The sequence below is a fragment of the Mesoplodon mirus genome (assembly GCF_964341445.2).
Source record: "Mesoplodon mirus genome assembly, chromosome: 8".
In the NCBI taxonomy this organism is placed as follows: Eukaryota; Metazoa; Chordata; class Mammalia; order Artiodactyla; family Ziphiidae; genus Mesoplodon; species Mesoplodon mirus.
Window position 1 is genome coordinate 304,045 of NC_138984.1, and position 20,670 is coordinate 324,714.

At 62.7% G+C, this 20,670-nt stretch overlaps 2 protein-coding genes across 3 annotated transcripts in view; one reads left to right on the top strand and one right to left on the bottom strand.

Moving 5' to 3' along the window:
* Positions 1–7,792: 7,792 nt before the first annotated feature.
* STK25 (serine/threonine kinase 25) lies at positions 7,793–18,602 on the top strand. Of its 2 annotated transcripts, none has more exons than XM_082629830.1 (12): positions 7,793–7,906; positions 8,422–8,544; positions 12,599–12,829; positions 13,460–13,516; positions 14,019–14,127; positions 14,767–14,924; positions 15,011–15,196; positions 15,650–15,795; positions 15,960–16,074; positions 16,262–16,333; positions 17,747–17,883; positions 18,076–18,602. In XM_082629830.1, the coding sequence occupies exons 2-12, from the start codon at positions 8,515–8,517 to the stop codon at positions 18,113–18,115; spliced, it is 1,281 nt and encodes a 426-aa protein (XP_082485956.1). In that variant the 5' UTR covers positions 7,793–7,906; positions 8,422–8,514; the 3' UTR covers positions 18,116–18,602. The 2 variants fall into 2 exon arrangements, with proteins under 2 accessions (XP_082485956.1, XP_082485955.1); XM_082629829.1 differs by having other exon boundaries at positions 7,799–7,968.
* Positions 18,603–18,712: 110 nt separating this feature from the next.
* The window catches only part of FARP2 (FERM, ARH/RhoGEF and pleckstrin domain protein 2), a 95,682-nt gene continuing 93,724 nt past the window's right edge, over positions 18,713–20,670 (bottom strand). The window contains exons 41-43 of the mRNA XM_082631310.1: positions 19,907–20,014; positions 19,565–19,716; positions 18,713–19,251 (exon numbers count right to left, since the gene is read on the bottom strand). Of these exons, the coding sequence (XP_082487436.1) occupies positions 19,182–19,251; positions 19,565–19,716; positions 19,907–20,014 (330 nt within the window). The 3' untranslated portion in view covers positions 18,713–19,181. The remainder of the gene's footprint in view (positions 19,252–19,564; positions 19,717–19,906; positions 20,015–20,670) is intronic.

Sequence of the window (20,670 nt, forward strand, 5' to 3'; positions counted from 1 at the left end):
ACCCTGAGATGGGACAGCCCTGGGGGCCCCGTGATACCTGCCATGTCCTTGGAAGAGGGGCCGTTCCGCCCAAGGAGAGGCGGCCAGGCAGGCCCCACCTGCCACCCACCCAGCACGGCCTCAGCACCCTCGCCACCCACTCTCCACGAGGGCACCACCGCCAGCTGCAGCCCACGGGGCCTGGCGATTTCCCTCAGGGACCTGCACCCAGGGGGAGGCAGCTCCAGCCCCACCTACGCCTGCCACCCACCGTCCCTGCACGGAATGTGCTCCTCCGACACCCCTGACGTGAGTCAGTTCGACACCAGTGTGGCTGGAAGAGGGCGCACGTGGAGCAGAGGCCTGGGTGCCTCACCCCAATGCCAGGCCCCGGACCCGGGGTCCTGGCACAGTCTGACACCAGCACCGGGGCCACCTTGCGACTGGGATCCTCAGGCCGTGGGGAGCCTGGTCAGGCCAGGAAAGGGTGGCAGGGACAGAAAGCACTGTTCCTCACTGGGACCCTGGGCCCGGCATCGCGAAGGAGAACCCAAGCTCTGGTGGCAGAGAAGCCCCCTCCAAGCATCCGCCCCCGGGATCCCCGGCCTGATGAGCATGGCCTCGAGTGGAAGCCTGGGTGGTATCCTTCGGTGCAGTTCAGGAAGGTCCACCGGCAATCTTCCCTGCCCGCCCGTCCACCTGTCCCCACACTGAGCCGGCTCCGTCCTGTGCAGCCACCCTGAGCTCTGCCTGGCCTGCTGCCTGTGTCCTCCGACCCCAGCACCTGGGCCAGGGAAGGGCCAGCCGCCAACGCTCCAGCTGCCCGTGTCCTGGTGTTGCAGGAAGGGGCCCGAGAGCGGGCTCTTGTCTAACACTCGGAAATGAAATGTCTGAGGAGACACTCGTGCTGACAAAGCAAGAGACTCTATTGGGAAGGGGCGCCCGGGGGGAGGCAGGAGGGTGAGGGACCCAGGAGGACTGCTCTCCACGTGGCTCGTGGTCTCGGGTTTTACGGTGATGGGGTGAGTTTTCGGGTTGCCTCTGGTCGGTCATCTTGCTTGGCCCATAGTCTGACTCAGGGTCCTTCCTGGTGGCGCGCGCATCTCTCATGATGGACTCCAGCGAGAAGGACTCTGGGAGGTCGGGCGTCTCCTCCCTCTTCCAGCCCCTCCCGAATTCTCCCGGTCAGTTTTGGCAGTGGCGGCGGCACTGTGGCTCTTATGGGGACCTCCTGTTGTGAGAGAACTCAGGCAAGCGGCCTGGTCAGTGGTTCCCTACCACTTCCTCATCGGGCCATGCAGCCTCTAGGTGGCAGCCCTGCAGAGCCCTTTGAAGGCAGAGAGGAGACTTCCTGGCCCACAGCATCTTCCCTGTGGTGGGTTTCCCTCAGGCTCAGCCCCTCCCTGCAGGAGGCTCACCTGCACCTCCCCTCCATACCTGCCTGCCCACTGTTCGCTGGATCTGCTTTCCTTTTCCTTTGCTTTTGTGTTTCTAGCATATTCCTCTAGAACATTATGGACCGAATGGTGTCCCCCCCAGATTCATATGTTGAACCCCAATGTGGTGGTGTTAGGTGATGGGCCTTTGGAGGGTAATTCGGGTTAGATGAGGTCCCCACGATGGCATTAGCACCCTTCCAGGAAGAGACACCAGAGGGCTCCAGCTCTCTGTCTGTCTGTCCATCATGTGAGGACATGGCAAAAAGGTAGCTGCCCGCCTGTAAGCCGAGAAGAGGGTTCTCCCAGGAAACAACCCTGCTGCCCTCGGCCTTGACCTCGGACTCCCAGCCTCCAGATGTGGGAAATAAATGTCTGTCCTCTAAGCCTCCGGGGCTGTGGGTCTCTCCTGGCAGTCGGAGCAGACTGATGTGAGTCTGGTGCCCAGCTGTCGTCTTGACTCCTTGTTTCTGCCTCTGCCACACGCTTCCGTCACCCAAGCGAGCTGTGCGCCCCCTTCCAGGCGGCTGAACTGCTACCCCCCAGGAGGGGCCAGCTGGGCTCTGAGCTGTAGGTCTGCCCCCTCCCGTGGTGCAATCCCCCCAACCCCCGTGGCCGGGGTGACATCGCTGACATGCAGCACAGCCCTGGAGGGCTGCCCTGTGCTGATGCGCTCAGGCACAGACGGAAAAGAAAAGTGGAGCAAAATGGTTAGGAAGAGATGCGTTTCTAACATAACTCATTCTAAGTATTTATAATTAATTTTTTGCTAATGACGGTAACATCCCGCTCACAAAATTCCTGAAAATTTAAGGGCAGGCTCTTGGGAGCCGCTTGGTGTTTCTGTTTCCCGCGGATGCTGAATCCCCAGCCCTGGGGGTGGGCGACAACAGCCCCCCTCCGTCACCATCGCCCAAGCTCTAGCCCTGGGAGTGTTCCAGCACCTTCCCAGCCTCCCTTGGCGCAGTGGCTCCCAGTGTCCCGTGGTGGGGGGGGGTCCCAGCTGGGGGCACAGGTGTCCGCAGGGCCCTCCGGCCCCAGCGGCCTTGCCCTGTTGTGCCCCGGCAGCTTTCCTGGGTGAAAACAAGCACAGGCTGCTCTTCTGGTCTCCCAGGGTCCCTGGGGCGGCCTGGCTCTGGGCTCTCCTGCAGCTGTTCCTGGGCCAGGTTTCTCTGAGCCAGTTTCCCAGCACTGATGACTCAGCTTCGGGATCAGTGTCCCCACCGTGGCCACCTCCCGAGCAGAGGGAGGGAGGTGGGGAAGCTCGGCCTTTCCTGCCCCGAGGTAGTGGCCCTCCAGGGGGCAAGAGCACTGGGCTGGGACACGGAAGGTCCAGGCTGACACAGTTGACTGGCCAGAGGTGACCTGAGACCACTCTCTGGGGGGAGGGCATGGCGACCCAGGGTCCAGCCAGGGCTGCACCCGGGCCACAGCAGCACCTGGTGGTGGGAGAGCTGCCGGCTCTCCCGGGTCCCTGCCTGGGGTCCTCTGTCCGGGAGACACTGACTCAGGCCCCTCGGGCTCCCAACACTTCCCCCTGGGCCCTGCCTCTCAGCTTCCCCTGCAGACCCCAACAGGGAGTGCCCACCGGTTCCTCCCAGCCCCATCCAGGCAGCAAACCCAAGGGTGCAGGAGCCCCGATCTCACACCCCTGTGCACTGTTGGGGGTTTCAGCCTTGTCTCTGCGGCGTGGCTCTCCTCCCCTGGGGCCCTGCCCCACCCTGCCTGCTTCCAGGCCCAACGCAGAGGTCCAAGGACTGAGACCCACCCAGGCCACTGCTTTCAGATTCCAATCCATTTCTGGACTACAGAAATTCCTATCAGATATTCGAGTCCAGCCGTTTCTCCTCCCTCTGTATCTGTCTCTCTCTCTCTCTCTCTCTCTCTCTGTCTCTCTCCCGCAGGTGTTCAGAAATTCTCCACGGGGGCCGCATCCTGGACCAGCTGCCTGAGGATTGAAGATGCTCAGGAGGCCCTGCCATGAACACGGGGGCTGCTGTCAGGGGAGCAGCATCAGGACAGCGAGGGGGCCCTGGACTAAACACCGGGGCAGCCCCCAATGGGCCGGCCCCTCCCCAGTTCCCAGGCCTGCATCGCTGTACGGATCTGCTCCCTGGGCAGAAGAGGAAGCTGGACAAAGGGGAGGAGCGCAGCTCCAGGATCAGGCCCGGCCTCCCCAGGCTGTGGGCCCTGATCCCTGAGTCCCAGCTGGGGTTCCCTCGAGGGACAGACCCCGTGAGCAGCCCCTTCCCAGAGCATGGGGCGGTCACACCCCTGAGGTCTGGCACTGGACAGGGGCCCGTAGTGAGGCTGGTTGTCCCACAGCCAAGTGCACAGGCCCAGGGAGGCTGCTGGTCCGTCCCTGAAGGTGTGGCTCTTTCCACCTGAGGGGCGCTCGGGAGGGGCAGGGGCTGGTTCTGTCGGGGGGGTCATCTCAGGTCCTGGGCCCCGGCCTCCCTGGCTTTGAGGCAGCCTTGCTTCCTCTGTCTCCAAACCTTCCCCTTCTCTCGGTTTCTCAGGGCCCCTCCTGAGGAGCCCCTGGGGGGCTGCACCCTCCCCCAGCCCCACTTCTGCACAGCCTCAGGGAAGAGCCACTCAGCTGTGGGCGGGGCTCGCCTGAGTGGTGAGAAGGGGCTGGGCACCCGCTGGGGTGTCCTCAGCACCCCGGGCCCCAGGACTTTCCAAGGGGACATGCTATGTCCTCCCCCTTTGGGGTGCGTGTGCCATTGGATAAAGGTGACCTGCACCTCCTCACAAGAAGCCATGGGGCCTGGAGTCCACCTGTGAAGTCCCAGGAGGGGACAGGAGCAGGTGAGATTGGGGGGCGATCAGCAAAGCGCAGTCTGGGCCCCTCCACAGAACAAGTGGCCAGATTTCTTCAGCACCTAAATGGCGAAGGGAAAAAGAGACCAGAGATGGAGCATAACGTGTGAGCCTTACTGGATCTTGATTTGAACAAACTGTGTGTAGTCACACATCTGAAACCACATATATACACATGCACATATATATGAAATCTGAACACTGACTCTACATTTGATATTAAGGAATTATTGTCAATGTAAAAAAAATTATTTGTAAAAAAAAATACAGTAACATGGCCTTTTTTAGTGTACAGTTCTATGAGTTTTACTGCCTGTATGGATTTGCGTAATCTCCAACACAGTCCCATGGCCCGGAAGCCCCCTCCCGCTGCTCCGCTGTAGGCGAGGCTGCACCCCAGGCCCTGGAAGCCACTGCTCAGTTCTACTTCCCTGGTGTTGTGTCCTTGTGCCCATGTCGCTTAAATGGAGCCCTGTACCACGTACACAGCCTTTTGTGACTGGCTTCATTCTCTCACATGATGCCTTTATGGCCCCTCAAGTTGCAGAAGTATCAGTGCTTTGTTCCTTTTTATTGCTCAGTGGTGCTCCGTGGTGGGGATGGACCACGGTCTATGCACTCACCCCATTGAAGGCCATCTGGGTTGTTTCCAGTTTGGGGCGATTATGAATAGACACGCTGTAGACATTTATGTACAGGGTTTTTTTTTAAATTTATTTTTTAACATCTTTATTGGAGTATAATGCTTTACAATGGTGTGTTAGTTTCTGCTTTATAACAAAGTGCATCAGTTATACATATACATATGTCCCCATATCTCTTCCCTCTTGCGTCTCCCTCCCTCCCACCCTCCCTATCCCACCCCTCTAGGTAGGTGGTCACAAAGCACCGAGCTGATCTCCCTGTGCTACGCGGCTGCTTCCCACTAGCTATCTATTTTACGTTTGGTAGTGTATATATGTCCAAGCCACTCTCTCACTTTGTCCCAGCTTACCCTTCCCCCTCCCCATATCCTCAAGTCCATTCTCTAGTAGGTCTGTGTCTTTATTCCCGTCCTGCCCCTAGGTTCTTCATGACCTTTTTTTTTCCCCTTAGATTCCATATATATGTGTTAGCATATGGTATTTGTTTTTCTCTTTCTGACTTACTTCACTCTGTATGACAGACTCTAGGTCCATCCACCTCACTATGTACAGGTTTTTGTGTAAAGGTAGGTTTTCATTTCCCCAGGGTAAGTACCCAGGAACGGCAATGCTGGGTCATTATGTAAAGTGTCTGGTTGACTTTTTTTTTTTTTTTTAAGTAATAAAGTTTTTTATTTTTGGCTGCATTTGGTCTTCGTTGCTGGGCATGGGCTTTTCTCTAGTTGCAGTGAGTGGGGGCTACTCTTCGTTGCGGTGCGCAGGCTTCTCATCGCGGTGGCTTCTCTTGTTGCGGAGCACGGGCTCTAGGCGCATGGGATTCAGTAGTGGTGGCGCGCGGGCTCAGTAGTTGTGGCTCCCGGGCTCCAGAGCTCAGGCTCAGTAGTTGTGGCGCACGGGCTTAGGTGCTCCGCGGCATGTGGGATCTTCCCGGACCAGGGCTGGGACCCGTGTCCCCTGCACTGGCAGGCGGATTCTTAACTACTGCGCCACCAGGGAAGCCCCAGGTTGACTTTCTAAGAAGCTGCCAAGCTGTTGTCAGAGTGGCTGCACCATTCTGCCTTCTCAGCATCGACGGCCTATGTCCCAGCTTGCATCCTCACCCTGAGTAACCGACCATCCTGCTTTGTCAGGACCTAGGGGTTTCCTGGGACAAGGGACTTTCAGTGCTGGAACCAGGAACCCCCTAGGAAACCAGGATAGTTCGTCACCCTATCTTTGTCAGCACTTGGTATTGTCAGCGTTTTTTATTTTAGCCATTGTAATATGTGAGTAGTTAGTATCTCATTATGGGCTTAATTTGTATTTCCCTGAGAGCTGATGATGTTGAGCATCTGTTCACGTGCTATTTGCCATCCATGTGTCCTCTGTGGGGAAGTGTCTGTTGACATCTATTCTCGATTTTTTCTTATTGGGTTTCTTTTTTTTTTTTTTTTTTTTTGCGGTGTGCAGGCCTCCCACTGCTGTGGCATCTCCCGTTGCGGAGCACAGGCTCCGGATGCGCAGGCTCAGCGGCCATGGCTCACAGGCCCGGCTGCTCTGCGGCATGTGGGATCTTCCCGGACCGGGGCACAAACCTGTGTCCCCTGCATCGGCAGGCGGACTCTCAACCACTGTGCCACCAGGGAAGCCCGGGTTGTTTGTTTTTTAACTGTTGATTTTTGAGAGCTCTTTATATATTCTCAGTACATACAGTTGGATATGTGATTTGCAATTTTTTCTTCCAGTCTATGGCTTGTCTTTTCATTCTCTTAATAATGTCTTTCTGAAAGCAAAATTCAAAAATTTTGATGAAATCCAATTTATCATTGCTCTTTTAAAATTTGTGGTAAAATATGAAGAACATAAAATGTATCATTTTAACCATTTTTAAGTGCACAATTCACTGACATTAGGTGAATTCACCATGTTGTGTAACCATGATCACTGTCTATTTCCAGAACTTTGTCATCACTCCAAACAGAAACTCTGTACCCATTAGGTAATATCTCCCCGTTTTCCCCTCCCCCAGCCCCTGGAAATCTCTATTCTACTTTCTGTCTCTTGAATTGGCCTATTCTTGACCCCTCATCTAAGTGAAGTCATACAGTGTTTGTCCCTTTGTGATAGGTTTATTTCATTTTATTTTATTTATTTTTAATTGTGGTAAAATACAGGTCGCATAAAACGTACCATCTTAACAGTGTACAGTTCAGCAGCGTTAAATACATTCACACAGTTGTGCAGCCAACCTCCAGACCTCTTTTCATCTTCCCAAACTGAAACTCTGCCCGCATTGAACAATACGCCCACCCTGGCAGTTACCCTTCACCTTTCTGTCTCTACGAATCTGGCTACTCTCGGGACCTCACATACGTGGAATCAAACAGTATGTGTCCTTCCGTGACTGGCTTATGTCACTTATTGCCACGTCGTCAAGGTTCATCCAGGCAGTGGCTTGTGTCAGAACCGCCTCCCTTTTTCAGGCTGAATAGTGTTCCCGGGCACGTCCAGACCCAGTCATCCCTCCCCGACCGGCGATGCTGCAAGGGGCGGGCCTGCAGGACAGGGCGGGAGCCCAGGGCCAGGTGCTCCCAGGTGCGGGGAGGAGTAGGGGCAGCGCGAGGGCAGAAGGCGGAGGGCGGGGGGGGGTAGGGCGGAGCGGGGCGGGTAGGGCGGAGCGGAGGGGCGGCCCCACCCCACGGCCGCCCCGTCCCGGCCCCGTCCCGCGGCCTGCCGGGAGACGTAGGCCCGAGCTTCTCAGGAAGCCAGACTCGGAGTCCCAGCGAGCTCCGCGGCGCGCCTGCGGGCCGCGACACTGCTCCGCCGCGTGGCCTGCCGGGACTTGTAGTCCAGCGCCTGCGGGCGCCCCGGCGCAGGGCGAGAGAGGGACTCGGTGTCCCAGAGAGCCCCGCGCTGGGCCACGACGCCGCGCGCCCTCGCCGTTGCCGTCGCCGCCGCCGCCGCGCTTTCTCCGGCCGCCGCCGCCACTGCCGCTGCTTCGCGGACTGGAGGGCCCAGGCATCTCCGGGCGAGCGGAGGCTGCGGGTGGGAGCCTTCGTGGGCACTGCGGAGCGGGCCGGGGGAGGCCGGGATGGAGCCCCCCGGAGGTGGGCGCGCTGCCGGGCGGGCCCGCGCCTGGGGCGGTTGGGGAGGGGGCCGGGCGGCTGGGGGAGTGGGGCGGGGGGAGGGCTCCGGGGGCGGGGTCGGCAGTGGGGGTGGGGCGCGGAGAGGGCACTGGGGGAGGGGTTAGGGGCGGGGGTCCAGGCGGGGGTCCGGGGTGTGAAGGAAGGGCGGGGGCCGGGGGCGGAGGTGTGAGGGGCTTCGAGGAGTGCCCGGTGTTGGGTAGCTCCTCCGGGGAGGCATTGGGCTGGGCCGGGCGAAGAGGAGAGCGCGGCAGTGGGGATCCTTCGGAGGAATGGCCCTTCCTTCTGACTCCAGCCCGCCCCCAACCCCAGCTGGTCTCCAGATGGTTGGAGGAGGGGGCGGCCGCCGGGTCCCGGGGGAGCGGGGAGCCCCGTGTACCCGGAACAGGGCACCAAGCAGGCCTGCTCTCCCTGCAGTTGACTGAAGCGGGTGAGCCGGGTTCCAGAGCCTCCAGGCGGGATTTCGGGGCCTCCCGGCGGTGCAGCGGATGGTCTGAGGGCCGCGCAGACATGGCTCACCTCAGGGGATTTGCCAACCAGGTAAGGGGGGCGTCTGGACCGCGGGCGTGTGTGTCGTCGGTGCACGTGCGCCTGGCACAGAGCGCTGGCTGCAGGATCTGAGAAAGGGCGCTTCACCAAGGACTGTCTGTTGAAAGTCGTCCTGGCGTTTCCGAAGAGCAGCCTCTCCTAAGGCGTACGTGGGTTCGAAGGGAGGAGCTCGTGGGGAGCCCTGTGATGCACAGCCGTGGGCAAAGCGGGGAGCAGTCTTGCGGTGCTCAGTCTTGGTGGGCGCAGGGCCGACTCCGGTTGGCTCGCTTGCAGCGTTCTGTGGGGCAGGAGTCTCCAAGCCTGTCAGCGTAGAGCCACAGTGCAGGGTCAGCGGAGGGCATGCAGAGACGTATCTTGGGAACAGGGCCGGCCCGCAGGAACCTGGGTCTGCGCATCTGGAGGCACGTGGAAGGTCGGGGTCCACATGGAGCTTCGGCCTGGGCAGGGGCGCTGGCTGTGTCCGGCTGGGGCAGGGGCTGGGGGGGGGGGCGAGAGGGGCTGGGAATGGGGTTTAGCAGCTGTTAGGAGAGTCGGTGTGCAGGGAAAGCCGAGGACACGTGTGTGCGTGTTTTCTCGAGGGGTCTGGAAAGGGCTGCGCCTGGGCTGGAGGTGCCTGCCTGGAAAGCGCCCACTTTCTTTTTTGGCTGATTGGTTCTCATAATTCCCAGCCACCTTGAGGCGTCTGGCTTTGCATGTTAACTGCCTGACTCCTGGGGACCCCCCACAGTGTGCCCTGAGGCTGTGTGGCTCTGGGCTTCTGGGCCATACGTTTCCCCCTCTTTTGTTAGTTCAGATCGAGTGTGACCCGAAGCTGGTGTGAGGTGAACCACCCTGGCAGTCGGGTGTTCCTGAGTCCTGGCCGTTGGGTCTTGTTTTCCTTCTCTTGTCGGCTCCAGCGTGGTTTGGGCCGACCCGACCGCTGTAAGGAGTTGGGAGCTCCTCTTAAAGGGAACGTAGCGCTCAGGCTCACTTCCGTGGGCTGAGTCTGAGGATGGGTGCCCAGGAGGAACAGGAAGCGTGTGTCTGTGTGGGCGGCGGGGCTGGGGTCAGGGTCAGCTCCAGACCCAGCTGGGCTCCTTGGAGAAACCTGGAGCGCCTCGCACAGTTGCTGGGCAGGGCATCCTGGACCAGCTGTGGCTGCAGGTGGGCCTCAGGGCTTGCTCACTGACGCTGACGTGAGCTGGTGGGGTTTCGTTCATCAGTGACATCTTGTGTCTTAAATTACATGACTAAGATGCTGGGAGGGAAGTCTGGCTCGAGTTTATTTTTATAAAGAGCTATAGGAGTGGCTCCCGTGGGTCCCAGAATAAGAAATTGGAGCTCTGAGCCACCCCTATACCTGTGTGCTGATGGCACTCGGAGTGTGGCCTGGGCCTCCAGATCAGGTGCCCGGGGAAGGGAGCGCAGGCCCGGAGGAGCTGAGGAAGAGACCCCAAAGGAAGGAAGCCCCTTTTGTCCTTTTAGGGGTGGAGAGACTTGGTCTTTGTTGGTGGCAGGAAGCCTGACAGGACGTTGTTTTCTCTTGAGATGGTTGTCACTGTGGCCCTTTGAGGTGGCCCCTGCATGGGGCAGTGGGTGTGCTCCTTCACAGCCCATGGGGGAGCCCTGCATGTGAGGCCCCTGCCTAGCTGGTTCCTGCCCTGCCTACAGGCTCTGGGTGGCTGCAGGGAGCACCGCGTGCACATTGGCTGCCACCCATCGTGGGGTGGATGGGGGCCGTTGGGCACCCCTCATCTTGGAGGGTGACGCTAATGGCAGACGTATCGCTAAATGGACGGACATACGGACACACTGCTAAGTGGTGGACATACAGACACACTGCCAAGTGGTGGCCGCAGACCTGGCAGCCCCAGGGCTGATTCAGAGAACCAGGGTCTGGGCCCAGCGAGCAGCCTGAGCAGTTGTCCGGACCACGCGTGTTGTCAAGAACGGCAGCCTGAGACGCAGGCCCCGGAGCGCTTGTCTCTCCTTCTCCTGGCAGGGCTGTGAGCAGGTTGTGTCTGTGATGTGCCTGTAGGGTTGGGATCACGGCCAGGAGCCTTCCTGTCACTCTGTCTGCTCAGGGGACTGGCCTGTAGCGGTGGGGACCCAAAGAGTGTCAGAGTTGGGGCCAGGGCTCCCTGCTTCCCTGCCGAGCCTGGAATCTGGTTAGGGGTCTGCCCTGTCTCCCACTTCAGGGCCGTGGAGGGCTGGGCGCCCTGCCTGGGGTATCCCTGGTCAGGCCGCTGCGGGGGACCAGACCCAGCCCTGCCCCGCGTGGAGAAGGCGGGGAGCGTGTGTCGCTGGCAGAGGCCCGAGAGCGGGAGGGGCAGCGGTGCCCATTAGTGCTGCCGGGCCTCGGCCCACCTCCCCTGGGTCTTCTGTGAGACCACCGCAGAAGGAGCACCGGCTGGACCGGAGGCGTCCCCGGGGCCGTGCCAGCACTGGCTCGGGCTGGGGCTGGGGCTGGCTTGCGGGTGAGTGGTTTGCTGGACCAGCCCCCAGGGGTGTGAGAGGCCCTCCTGGGCTGGCTGAGCCGAGGGGCACTGGCAGAGGGGCAGGCGGAAGGGGGCTGTGTCCCAGGCTCGCTGGCCCAGCCCTCCCCGAGGCCCCATCACCTGCCGCCCTCTCCTGGGAAGGCAGTTTGCTGGCCACTTGGGGTTGACACGTCACCTCAGTCTGGAGCCAGCTGGGCCGCAAACGGAGCTCTGCCTGGGCGTGAACCCGAGGGGTGCACGTGGGCTCTGTGCTCCCCAGGGCTGTGTCCTCCGGACCTGGTGAGCGCAGCTGCCCTGAGATGGGCCCGCCCTCAGCACCAGCACGGACAGCGCTTAGCAGCCGAGCAAGTGGTGACCATGCCTTTTAACGCCGCCGCTTTGGGTGGGCGCCCCCCGAGACGCCCTCTGGGTGATGGTGCTTGGGGTTTGGAGGGACGTGAGTCCTGGTGGATTTGAGGCCCGGTGGGGCTTGGAAAACCCTTTCCACCTCTGTCTGGACTAAACGCCAGGCTCCCTGCCAGCCTTTCCACGGGTCCCACCCAGGGCTGCTGACCCCCACGTGGGTCCTGGGGCTCCAGCGCCTGTGCGGCCGCTCCGGGCTCTAAGAACGTGGTCGGTGGCGGGAGTGAGGTGATCTCAGGAGCCCAGGGAGCCGCGGGGCGGGGGTGGGGGGGATGCCGGGGGTGCCCCACCCGCTCTCTGGTGGTGCTGCCCCCACGCAGCCCCACGCGGAGCCGTCTCAGCCGTGGATGCGCTGAGGGTCAGGGTCCAAAGCAGGGTTGCCACCACGGATGCCCCTCTGCCACTGCGTCCAGGTTCTGGGACAAGGAGGTGGCGGCTCAGCGCCTGTTAGGGCGGTTTTGTGCTTCTGCCTTGAGCACTGGGTGGGTCGGCCTTCCGTATATTTGAACCTCAAGCACCCAAGAAAGTGTCGGTTTTCAGCTCTGCGCTGGTGTGAGGACTGATCTGTGGGCTCGAATGGGACTCTCTCTAAGGGGTGTGGCTTCCAGGTGCGCAGGGAGAACTCTGTTAACGCGTGCTGGGTTTGTTTTTTGTTTTAATTAACGGGCTTTATTTTTTAGAGCAGTTTTAGGTTTACAGGAAGATCAGTGAGAGTTCCGTACATCCCTCTTCCCTTCCCCGGGGAGTCTGTTACGGTCACTGACCCAGCGTGGACAGACTGTTTCTTGCGAAGCCGGCAGGGCGCGTGAGGCTGGCTCCTGGGTGGTTACAGCGTCGCCCAGGGTTGTCTCACCGGCCCCGCCTCCCTGTGCTCCACAGACTCGTCCCTCCTAACCCGTTACTGTGCCTCGCTGGGCCCTCCCCAGGCATGGGGTGTGGGCAGGTCGGGGTGACCTGCGTCGCCCCTCTGCCTGCCCACGGCCCTGGTTTCTTGGCGAGAGCCCAGGCCTCGCCGTGCTCTCTGGGGGCGTTTTCCCTTGTGTGGAGGGTAACTTTATCTTCTGAACGAAAAGGGATAAAGGAAGCGAGGAAAGCATCTGGGGGCGCTCCCTGGCTCTTCTCGGCTCTCGGGGTCACTGGCTGCCCGGCCCGCCCTCTGTCCCCAGCACTCTCGCGTGGACCCCGAGGAGCTCTTCACCAAGCTCGACCGCATTGGCAAGGGCTCGTTTGGGGAGGTGTACAAAGGCATCGACAACCGCACCAAGGAGGTGGTGGCCATCAAGATCATCGACCTGGAGGAGGCTGAGGACGAGATCGAGGACATCCAGCAGGAGATCACGGTGCTCAGCCAGTGCGACAGCCCCTACATCACGCGCTACTTCGGCTCCTACCTGAAGGTGCCTGCGGGCTGGGGGCTTGCTCTGCACCCGTCGCGCCAGTGCCCGCCCCTCCGGGGAGCCGTCCAGGTTCCCTGTGGCCAGCATGGGGACGGCCCCGGCGGTCCCCGTGTCTGCTCGGGAGGCCGAGGCTGGGTCTGCCCCAACGTGGGCCTGGTTTGAAGGGTGGGGGTCCCGACAGGTGAACACAGACCCAGCTTCACAGTGGAGAGGGCCCCCAAGAAGCGATAGCCTCCAGGGCCAAGCGTGCGTGCAGAGAGGGGCCTGGCCTCGTCCTGAGGGGGAGCCCTTGGGATGGCAGGGTGTGAGCAGAGTCTCCGGGGTCGGCCGGCTCTGGAGTGGCCTGGCTGCGCCTGCTCCCTGGGCAAGGGTGCGTCTGCTGGGAGCGCTCTGGGCCCCCCGCAGCCTGAGCCTGGAGCCCTTCCCAGGAGGGCTTTGAGGGAGGGGGCTCGGCTGCCGATCAGGCACTTGGTCTGTCTGCAGCGGGGGCGTGGTGGGAGGGGAGCCAGGCTGGGCTGCCGCAGCCTGTCCCCGGTGGGCGTCCTGGCTGAGTCACCCCTGCTGGGGGCGTGTGTCGGGGTCCCATGCTTGTCGGCTGCCCCATGCTGATGCGTGCTTCTCTGGTACCAGAGCACGAAGCTGTGGATCATCATGGAGTACCTGGGCGGCGGCTCTGCCTTGGACCTGGTGAGGTGTGGGCCGCGCGGTGGGTGGCCCGCAGGGCAGGGCCAGACTGAAGTTGTCTGGGGGTTGTCCTTGGGCCCTGGGTTCCCGTGACCTCCCTCCCTTTGCCGTCTTGGCGCATCGGATGTTCCTCGGGACCCAGCCGGTGCTGAGGGGTCCCGGGCCTCTGCGGGCCTCTGGGGGGTGGGGCGGTTAGCTCCCCCAGGCAGACAGCTCAGGGGTGTGGCTGGGACCCCGTCCTCAGCTGTTACGTTTACAGCGAAGGTGAAGGTAGCGTGTGTCTGTCCTCAGAAAAGGGCCTCCCCCACACCCACGTGACGTGGCATCTGGAACTTCTCTCTTGAGAGTGGGTAAAGAAGTAGGAAGCCCCCGCCATCTGGAGGGTCACCCCACGCCCAGTAGAGAGGAAGTCGAGCTCAGGCCTTGGCGCTGGCTCTGGGTGGCAGGGAAGGGAGGGTGGGTCGGCGTTGCAGGGGAGGCCCGAGTATCTCCTCCGTGTCTGCAGCTTAAGCCGGGCCCCCTGGAGGAGACCTACATCGCCACCATCCTGCGGGAGATCCTGAAGGGCCTGGATTACCTGCACTCGGAGCGCAAGATCCACCGAGACATCAAAGGTCCCTCGGGGCTGTGAGGTGGCAGGTGGCTCTGGGGCACGGGGCTGGCGGTGCTCAGTGCGCCCAGCCTGCGCTCCCCGTGGCCTCGGAAACCCAGCAGTTCCATCTTGCTCTGTCTTCCAGAAGACACTGCCAGTAACGGACAGAGCTTTCTGAGTACCGTGTCCCTGCGTGCTGGCAGAGCATCTCTGCACATGGCGTAGGAGGGACCCTATTTAGGCCAAAAACATGGAGCCTCGCTCAGGTCTTAGATCTGAGAGTGAGGTGTAGTTAGGGCAACCGTGCTGGTGTACACGAGTGGCCAGGCCACCAGGGAGGGACCTGGCTGAGGGGCTGACGGGAGGTGACTGGCAGTGAGGGAACGGTCAGGGTCACCTCCGCCTGTTGCGTGATTTGGGAGGAAGGGCCGTCGCTCTCTGTGGGATTTTCATAAGAGGTGACCACCAGGAGGGCCCTGGAGCCTGGCCTGGGGGGAGCACGTGGCTGGGCCCCTCACGCGGGTGCCCGCCGGCAGTGCCCTGGGGCCCTGGTCAGGTCGTAGGGCGGACGCGGGGAGGGAGGCGCTTCCTCGGGCAGCTGCGTGCGGGCGGGAGCCCTCGTGGCACTGAGGGTGATGCCCCGCTGTCCTGTGTCGAGCAGCTGCCAACGTGCTGCTCTCAGAGCAGGGTGACGTGAAGCTGGCAGACTTCGGGGTGGCGGGGCAGCTCACGGACACGCAGATCAAGAGGAACACGTTTGTGGGCACCCCCTTCTGGATGGCGCCCGAGGTCATCAAGCAGTCGGCCTATGACTTCAAGGTGGGCGCGGTGGGGGGGGGCGGGGGCGTGGGCGGGGGCGCTCAAGGTGCCCCGGCTGCAGTGGCCCCGTGTGGCTCTCTGTCCAGGCCGACATCTGGTCGCTGGGGATCACAGCCATCGAGCTGGCCAAGGGTGAGCCCCCCAACTCCGACCTCCACCCCATGCGCGTCCTGTTCCTGATCCCCAAGAACAGCCCACCCACGCTGGAGGGCCACCACAGCAAGCCCTTCAAGGAGTTTGTGGAGGCCTGCCTCAACAAGGACCCCCGATTCGTAAGCACCTCCGGGCCCCCCGCTCCAGGAGGTGCCAGCCTGCGTGGCTGGGGGGTGTTCTGGCCACGCTGTAACCAGGCCCCAGGGGACAGCCGTGTGTGTGGGGGGGCGGGGGGGCCTGTGCTGGGAGCTGGGAGGCGATGGGGCCTGAGGCCCCTCCCCTGTGCCAGGTGCCCCCTCGCCCCAGCCTCTTCTAGTCCAGGGTGGGCTCCGCTGCAACCCCCGGCCGGGTCTGGGGAAGCTCCAGAGGGCTTCCCCCTGGCGAGGACGGCGTGCAGCCCACCCCAGCCTCCCTGTTGCCCCCTCCCACCTGGAGGCCCCTCACTGAGACCCCGGGAGCAGCGAAGCTGAGGCCCAGGTCTCAGCCCAGGCTGCTTCGCCTCTGAGCCCCAGGAGCTCGAAGGGCGGAGCTTGGCCGCCCGGTGCCTGGTGACCCGTGTCCATCCCCGGCAGCGGCCCACCGCCAAGGAGCTCCTGAAGCACAAGTTCATCACGCGCTACACCAAGAAGACCTCCTTCCTCACTGAGCTCATCGACCGCTACAAGCGCTGGAAGTCAGAGGGCCATGGCGAGGAGTCCAGCTCTGAGGACTCCGACATGTAGGGGCCCTGCTCATCCTGTGGGGCTTCGGTGGGCACAGGGGCGGGGTCCCTGCTCGGGGGTAGGGATTGGGTGCTTGTTGCTGGTGTCGCGGGCCCAGCGTTCAGGGCCGTGAGGCCAAGTGCACTTCGCGGCCCTCGTGACTCTTCCCCTCCCCCTTCAGCGACGGAGACCCTGAGGACGGAGAGCAGGGCCCCGTCTGGACGTTCCCCCCCACCATCCGGCCGAGCCCGCACGGCAAGCTGCACAAGGGGACGGCCCTGCATGGCCCCCAGAAGGTCTGGCTGGCCCTAGCCTCATGCCCGTGCCAGGAGGGTGGAAGCCTGTTCAGAGCTGACTGAGGGGAGGGCCGTGGGGGGCACGCCTCCTGGGCACGTGTGCTCCCCAGGGCGGGTTTCCAGGAGACTGGAAATGGGGCGCCTGAGTTCGCTGCCCTGCTCACCCCTCCGTGCTGTGCGTTTGCAGCCAGCGGAGCCTGTCAAGAGGCAGCCGAGGTCCCAGTGCCTGTCCACGCTGGTCCGGCCTGTCTTTGGAGAGGTGAGGGCTGGGCCAGGGGTCCTGGGGGGCAGGGACTGTATTGCTGTTCTTTAGAGATGCTGCCCCCGCAGGGCCACAGCAAGGTGCGCTGGCCAGCCCGCCGGTGCGCTGGCTTTCTGTGTCCCGTAAAGCCCACGAGCGTGGACCCGTGGACCCGGCCTTCTGAGTGGAAGGGCCAGGGATGGCTGGGGCAAGCTGGCCTAAGGTGACCTTTAAGTTCCCAAGCCTGCCAGGGTTCTCTGGGGTCCCAGGGCAGCTTTGATCGTGAATTACTGTCTTAGGACCTTTTGTCTTGAACCAGAAACACGGGGTGACTCTCTTGTCTAGAGAGAGGTTGGGAGATTTAGATCTTGGTGTTGGGTGTCAGGCCCTGGGCAGGGAGCCCTTAAGGACAACTCCCCAGTGGTCACGTGACCCGGTGTCTGTGTCACCTGCTCGTGGGCAGTCGGTAGCATCCCCAGGAGCATGAGCCAGCCGGCAGTGGGTTGTGGTCAGGTTCACACCCAGGGTGTCGCTGGCACCTGGAGCCTGGGGGCGGGGGATGGGATGTTTCCACGGAGGGTGGGGTGCGGGCGTGGGGCAGGGGTGTCAGGATGCAGGCAGGCATGCTGCCACCTCCAGGGGCCTGGAATGTCTGGGCTGGGACGGGGGGGGGACTGCCCCTGGTTGTGCGGGCACCTGGGGCTGTGCGGCAGGAGCTCATGGGGCTCAGTGTGGACAGCTGGATCAGAAGCCTGAGCACACGGGGCGGGGCCGGCAGCTCTGGGGCTGCGTGGTGTGTATGCGTGTGGGGCGTGTGTGTGTGTGTGCACGTCCCAGCTGCGAGGGGTGGGCCGTGGGCTGGTGTGTCTGGGTAGGGAGGTGGGTGGGGAGGTGTAGCCCCACCTAGGCTGGCTGGGGCCCCCTTAGGGTCCTGATGCTGTGGGCTGGACCTGAAGTCAGGCTGCTGGGTGGGTGTCCTGGAAGGTGTGCACCCGTTTCTGTAGTGTCGGGCACGGTGGGGATGGGCTGACCAGTCTCCAGCCCCTCCCTGCCAGGCCAGTTGCAGGGAGGGCATCTCTCTCCTTTGGGTCCTCACAGCCCGGCGGTGCTGGTGGCCGCCTAGTCCTGAAGGTCGGGCTGGCGGGGTCTGGCTGTGTCCTCTCACTTGGCAGACCTGAGCTGTGGGCTTCCAGGACCCTGGTCAGGAGGAAGCCACGTGATTAGAGAGCCAAGACCCGAGGACTCCCGTGGTGCAGGGGCAGGCGAGAGGTGGGGTGGCCACTGCCTCTCCTGGGAGCCCCTCCCGCAGGCGTTCCGGGGACCTGCTGTCCCAGCTCTGCGTGGAGGGACCCCGCTGCGAGTCACAGGCGAGGGGGTGGGGCAGGCCGCCAGCCTGAGCCTCTGACCAGGCGCACGGGGGTCTCCCTGCAGCTCAAAGAGAAGCACAAGCAGAGCGGCGGGGGCCTGGGGGCGCTGGAGGAGCTGGAGAACGCCTTCAGCCTGGCTGAGGAGTCCTGCCCCGGCATCTCGGACAAGCTGATGGCTCAGCTGGTGGAGCGCGTGCAGAGGTGAGGGTGCTGGGGCGGGGGGGGGGGAGGCCCAGGACGCGCTTTGGGTGCTCGCTCTCGGGACAGGGCAGGCGGCGGGACAGGGCCGCACCGGCTTCGCTTAGTGTCCCGGAGCCCCCACCCCGGCCGGCACTCCCACCCCGGCCGGCACTCCCGGGCGGCGGCAGCAGTGACGGGGCCTCCGGTCTGCAGGTTTTCACACAGCAGAAACCACCTGACGTCAGCCCGCTGAAGCCGCTGCGGTTCGCACACAGGGGAGAGAGGGGTCTTCGTCGTGAGCTGCCTTGTCGAGGACCGCGCTGACTGGAAACCCCGTGTGCTGCCGGGGCCGCGGGCCTCCCTGCCGGGCCACGCCCCCAGCCCCGAGCAGAGGGCCGCCCCGTTGCCACGCCCCCTTGTGGCCAGGCCACCGCCACACTCGGCAGCAGAACGGCGCTGGGCCCGTCCCCTCTGGGGGCTCCCGGGCAGCGCGGCCACCCAGACTGAGGGGCAGATATGCCTCCTCCCCACCCGGCCCGATGGCCCTCGGAGGTCGTAGATTTGCCTTGTGGTGTTGGATCAGGTACCGTGTCTTCTCATAAGTACTTGTGTCAGCCAGAATGTTGTTTTTTAAGAAAAATCGAACTTCCTTGCTTCCCTAAATAGCCTGAGGGTAAGGAGTTGGTTTTTCATAGAACGTTGAGCGGTTCCTGCCACTTTCAATAAAGACCTGACTTGGAGACATGCTGGTGCTGGCCGGGCGGGGTCCACAGCCCGCGCTCCAGGCTTCCAAGTCCTCATCACAGCACGCAGGGACCACGTGTGGCCCACTGGAAGGAGGGGGCAGCGCGCAGGCACACAGGCGATGCCCTTTATTTTTAACCACATGCACGTTAGCACAGCACACTTCCTGGGGGCTGATAAATTACGGGGACTTGGCTTTCCACTTTGCAGAGGTATGTGGGGTGGGCGGCAGGGTGGGTTCTGCTGGACTTCCATGCAGCTGTGACGCGGGGGCCCTGTCCCCACCCCCCGTTTCACCCAGCCTGAAGGGCAGGGTCCTGCTCTGGAGGCGGGGAGAGGGCAGGTGAGCACCGGCCTCGTCAGTGTGCGGAGCCTGGCCCGGGTCCACGCACATGCGTGTTAGTCCTGCTGCCCCACGGGGCCGAGGGAGTGACTGGGTCTTGAGGGGGACTGTGCCCCTCCCAGGTGTCCCTGTGAATGAGGCCCACCCACTGCCCGTCTCGAGGGGGGACACGGGACAAGCAGTCGTGGGCACGTGCTGGCCCGGCTCTGTCCTCAGCCGGGCAGGGTGGACTTCACGCCTCCTCCTCGGGGGTCCCGGCCCTCCCTGGTGAGGTGCTGGCGCTCTCGATCACCTCCATCCACCTGAGAAGAGGTTTCGGAACGTCAGAACCGCCCTCCCCCTCCAACCCCCCACTCCCCGCCCGCCCCGCAGATGCTTGTTTGGGAAGCAGGGGGCGTGCTCTGGCCATGAGGCCAGTGGGCTTGTGCTCAACTGTCTTCCCAAGGGTGACCCCAAAACAGGAGGGAATAGGACTGAGCGTGGGCCAGTTAAAAGCCTGGAAGCAGTGCTCGGTCCTTCCTTTCCAGGACCCAGGAAACTCGCCTCGGGTGTCCTCAGTGGAAGCAGGAGAGCCGAGGAGATACGGGGGGCCCTGGCAGCCCCCCGCGAAATTACCTCCCTAATGTGTATTTGCTCTCAGCCCGGAAGAAGTAGACGTGGGACTTGAACTGGAGCTTGAAGACGTGCTCCTTGTGGATGCCGTCGGCCTCGCCAGGGAGGCTCACGCTGTAGCCCAGCAGCGGGAGGCTGGCCAGGGGGCAGTTGTCCTGGGAGGCAGCAAGGCACGCGCTCGCCAGGCGCCCAGCCCCCCGCCCTCTCCCCACACGGCGGCGGCGGCGGCGGGGCCGGGCTCGTTCGGAGCCGAGGGGGTTCCGTGAGGGTGCAGTGGGCGGGCATGGCGGTCCTGCAGTGCCAAGGGCGGAGAGCCCCCCCTCGGGCTCGGTTAAGCACCCCTACCTGGTGAGTTTTGTAGAAGAACAAACAGAAATTGGTGAAGACCACCCAGAGCTTCTGCCAGCCATTACTGTTCTTGAACTTCCTCAGCAGGTATCCCGAGAGCTGGTTCTGAAAGGAAAAGAAAAGCCTGTGGGCGTGAGTGTCCAAGGACCGCCAGCCCCTAGACAGCCACTCTGCGGGCTCCGTCCTCCCAGGGGCCTCCTGGGAGCAGGTGTCTCCCCAGGGTCACTCCCAACAGGCTTCCCTGGCTCCGCACTGACAGGAACGCAGTGCCCTTCCCCGTGCTCTGACGCTCTGCTCGTCGGCAGCTAACAATCTGAAGGGTGGTAAAAAGTCTGGAGAACGAAGTAGAATGGCGCTCAGTTTCTTTCCTGTCATCACAAATCCCCTGTAACAGACATGGAGCCCAGACGGGAAGGTTCTCAGACGGTGGGGGGCAGGGGTGCCCCGTAAACAGAGGCCCACGCAGCCAGTGGCCTGGCCCCGGCCCGCAGCGTGGCGCCCCTCTGGAAGGGCGGGGAGGAGCCGCCCTGCTCAGCTCCGAGGCCTGGCGCCGCTCTGCGCTGGCCCTTCTGCCCTCTGGCTGGCGCCACCACTTCCATCCTCGCACCTTGCTCTGGGGCGAGGCACACGGGGCCAAGTACATCGCAGACGGTAGGGCCCTCCCCACGACGCAGGCCTCTGTCCCCGTTGGGGCTGCTGCTCACGAGTGCCCCGCGCCTCTGATACGTGAGGGGGCGGCACAGACGGTGGACGCGGTGTCC

Bases quoted from the DNA above. Each gene is read 5' to 3' on its own strand.
- STK25 (XM_082629830.1), top strand. From the start codon at position 8,515: ATGGCTCACCTCAGGGGATTTGCCAACCAG. The intron at 12,830-13,459 runs GTGCCTGCGGGC...CTCTGGTACCAG, and splicing joins ACTTCGGCTCCTACCTGAAG to AGCACGAAGCTGTGGATCAT. The intron at 15,796-15,959 runs GTAGGGGCCCTG...CTCCCCCTTCAG, and splicing joins AGCTCTGAGGACTCCGACAT to CGACGGAGACCCTGAGGACG.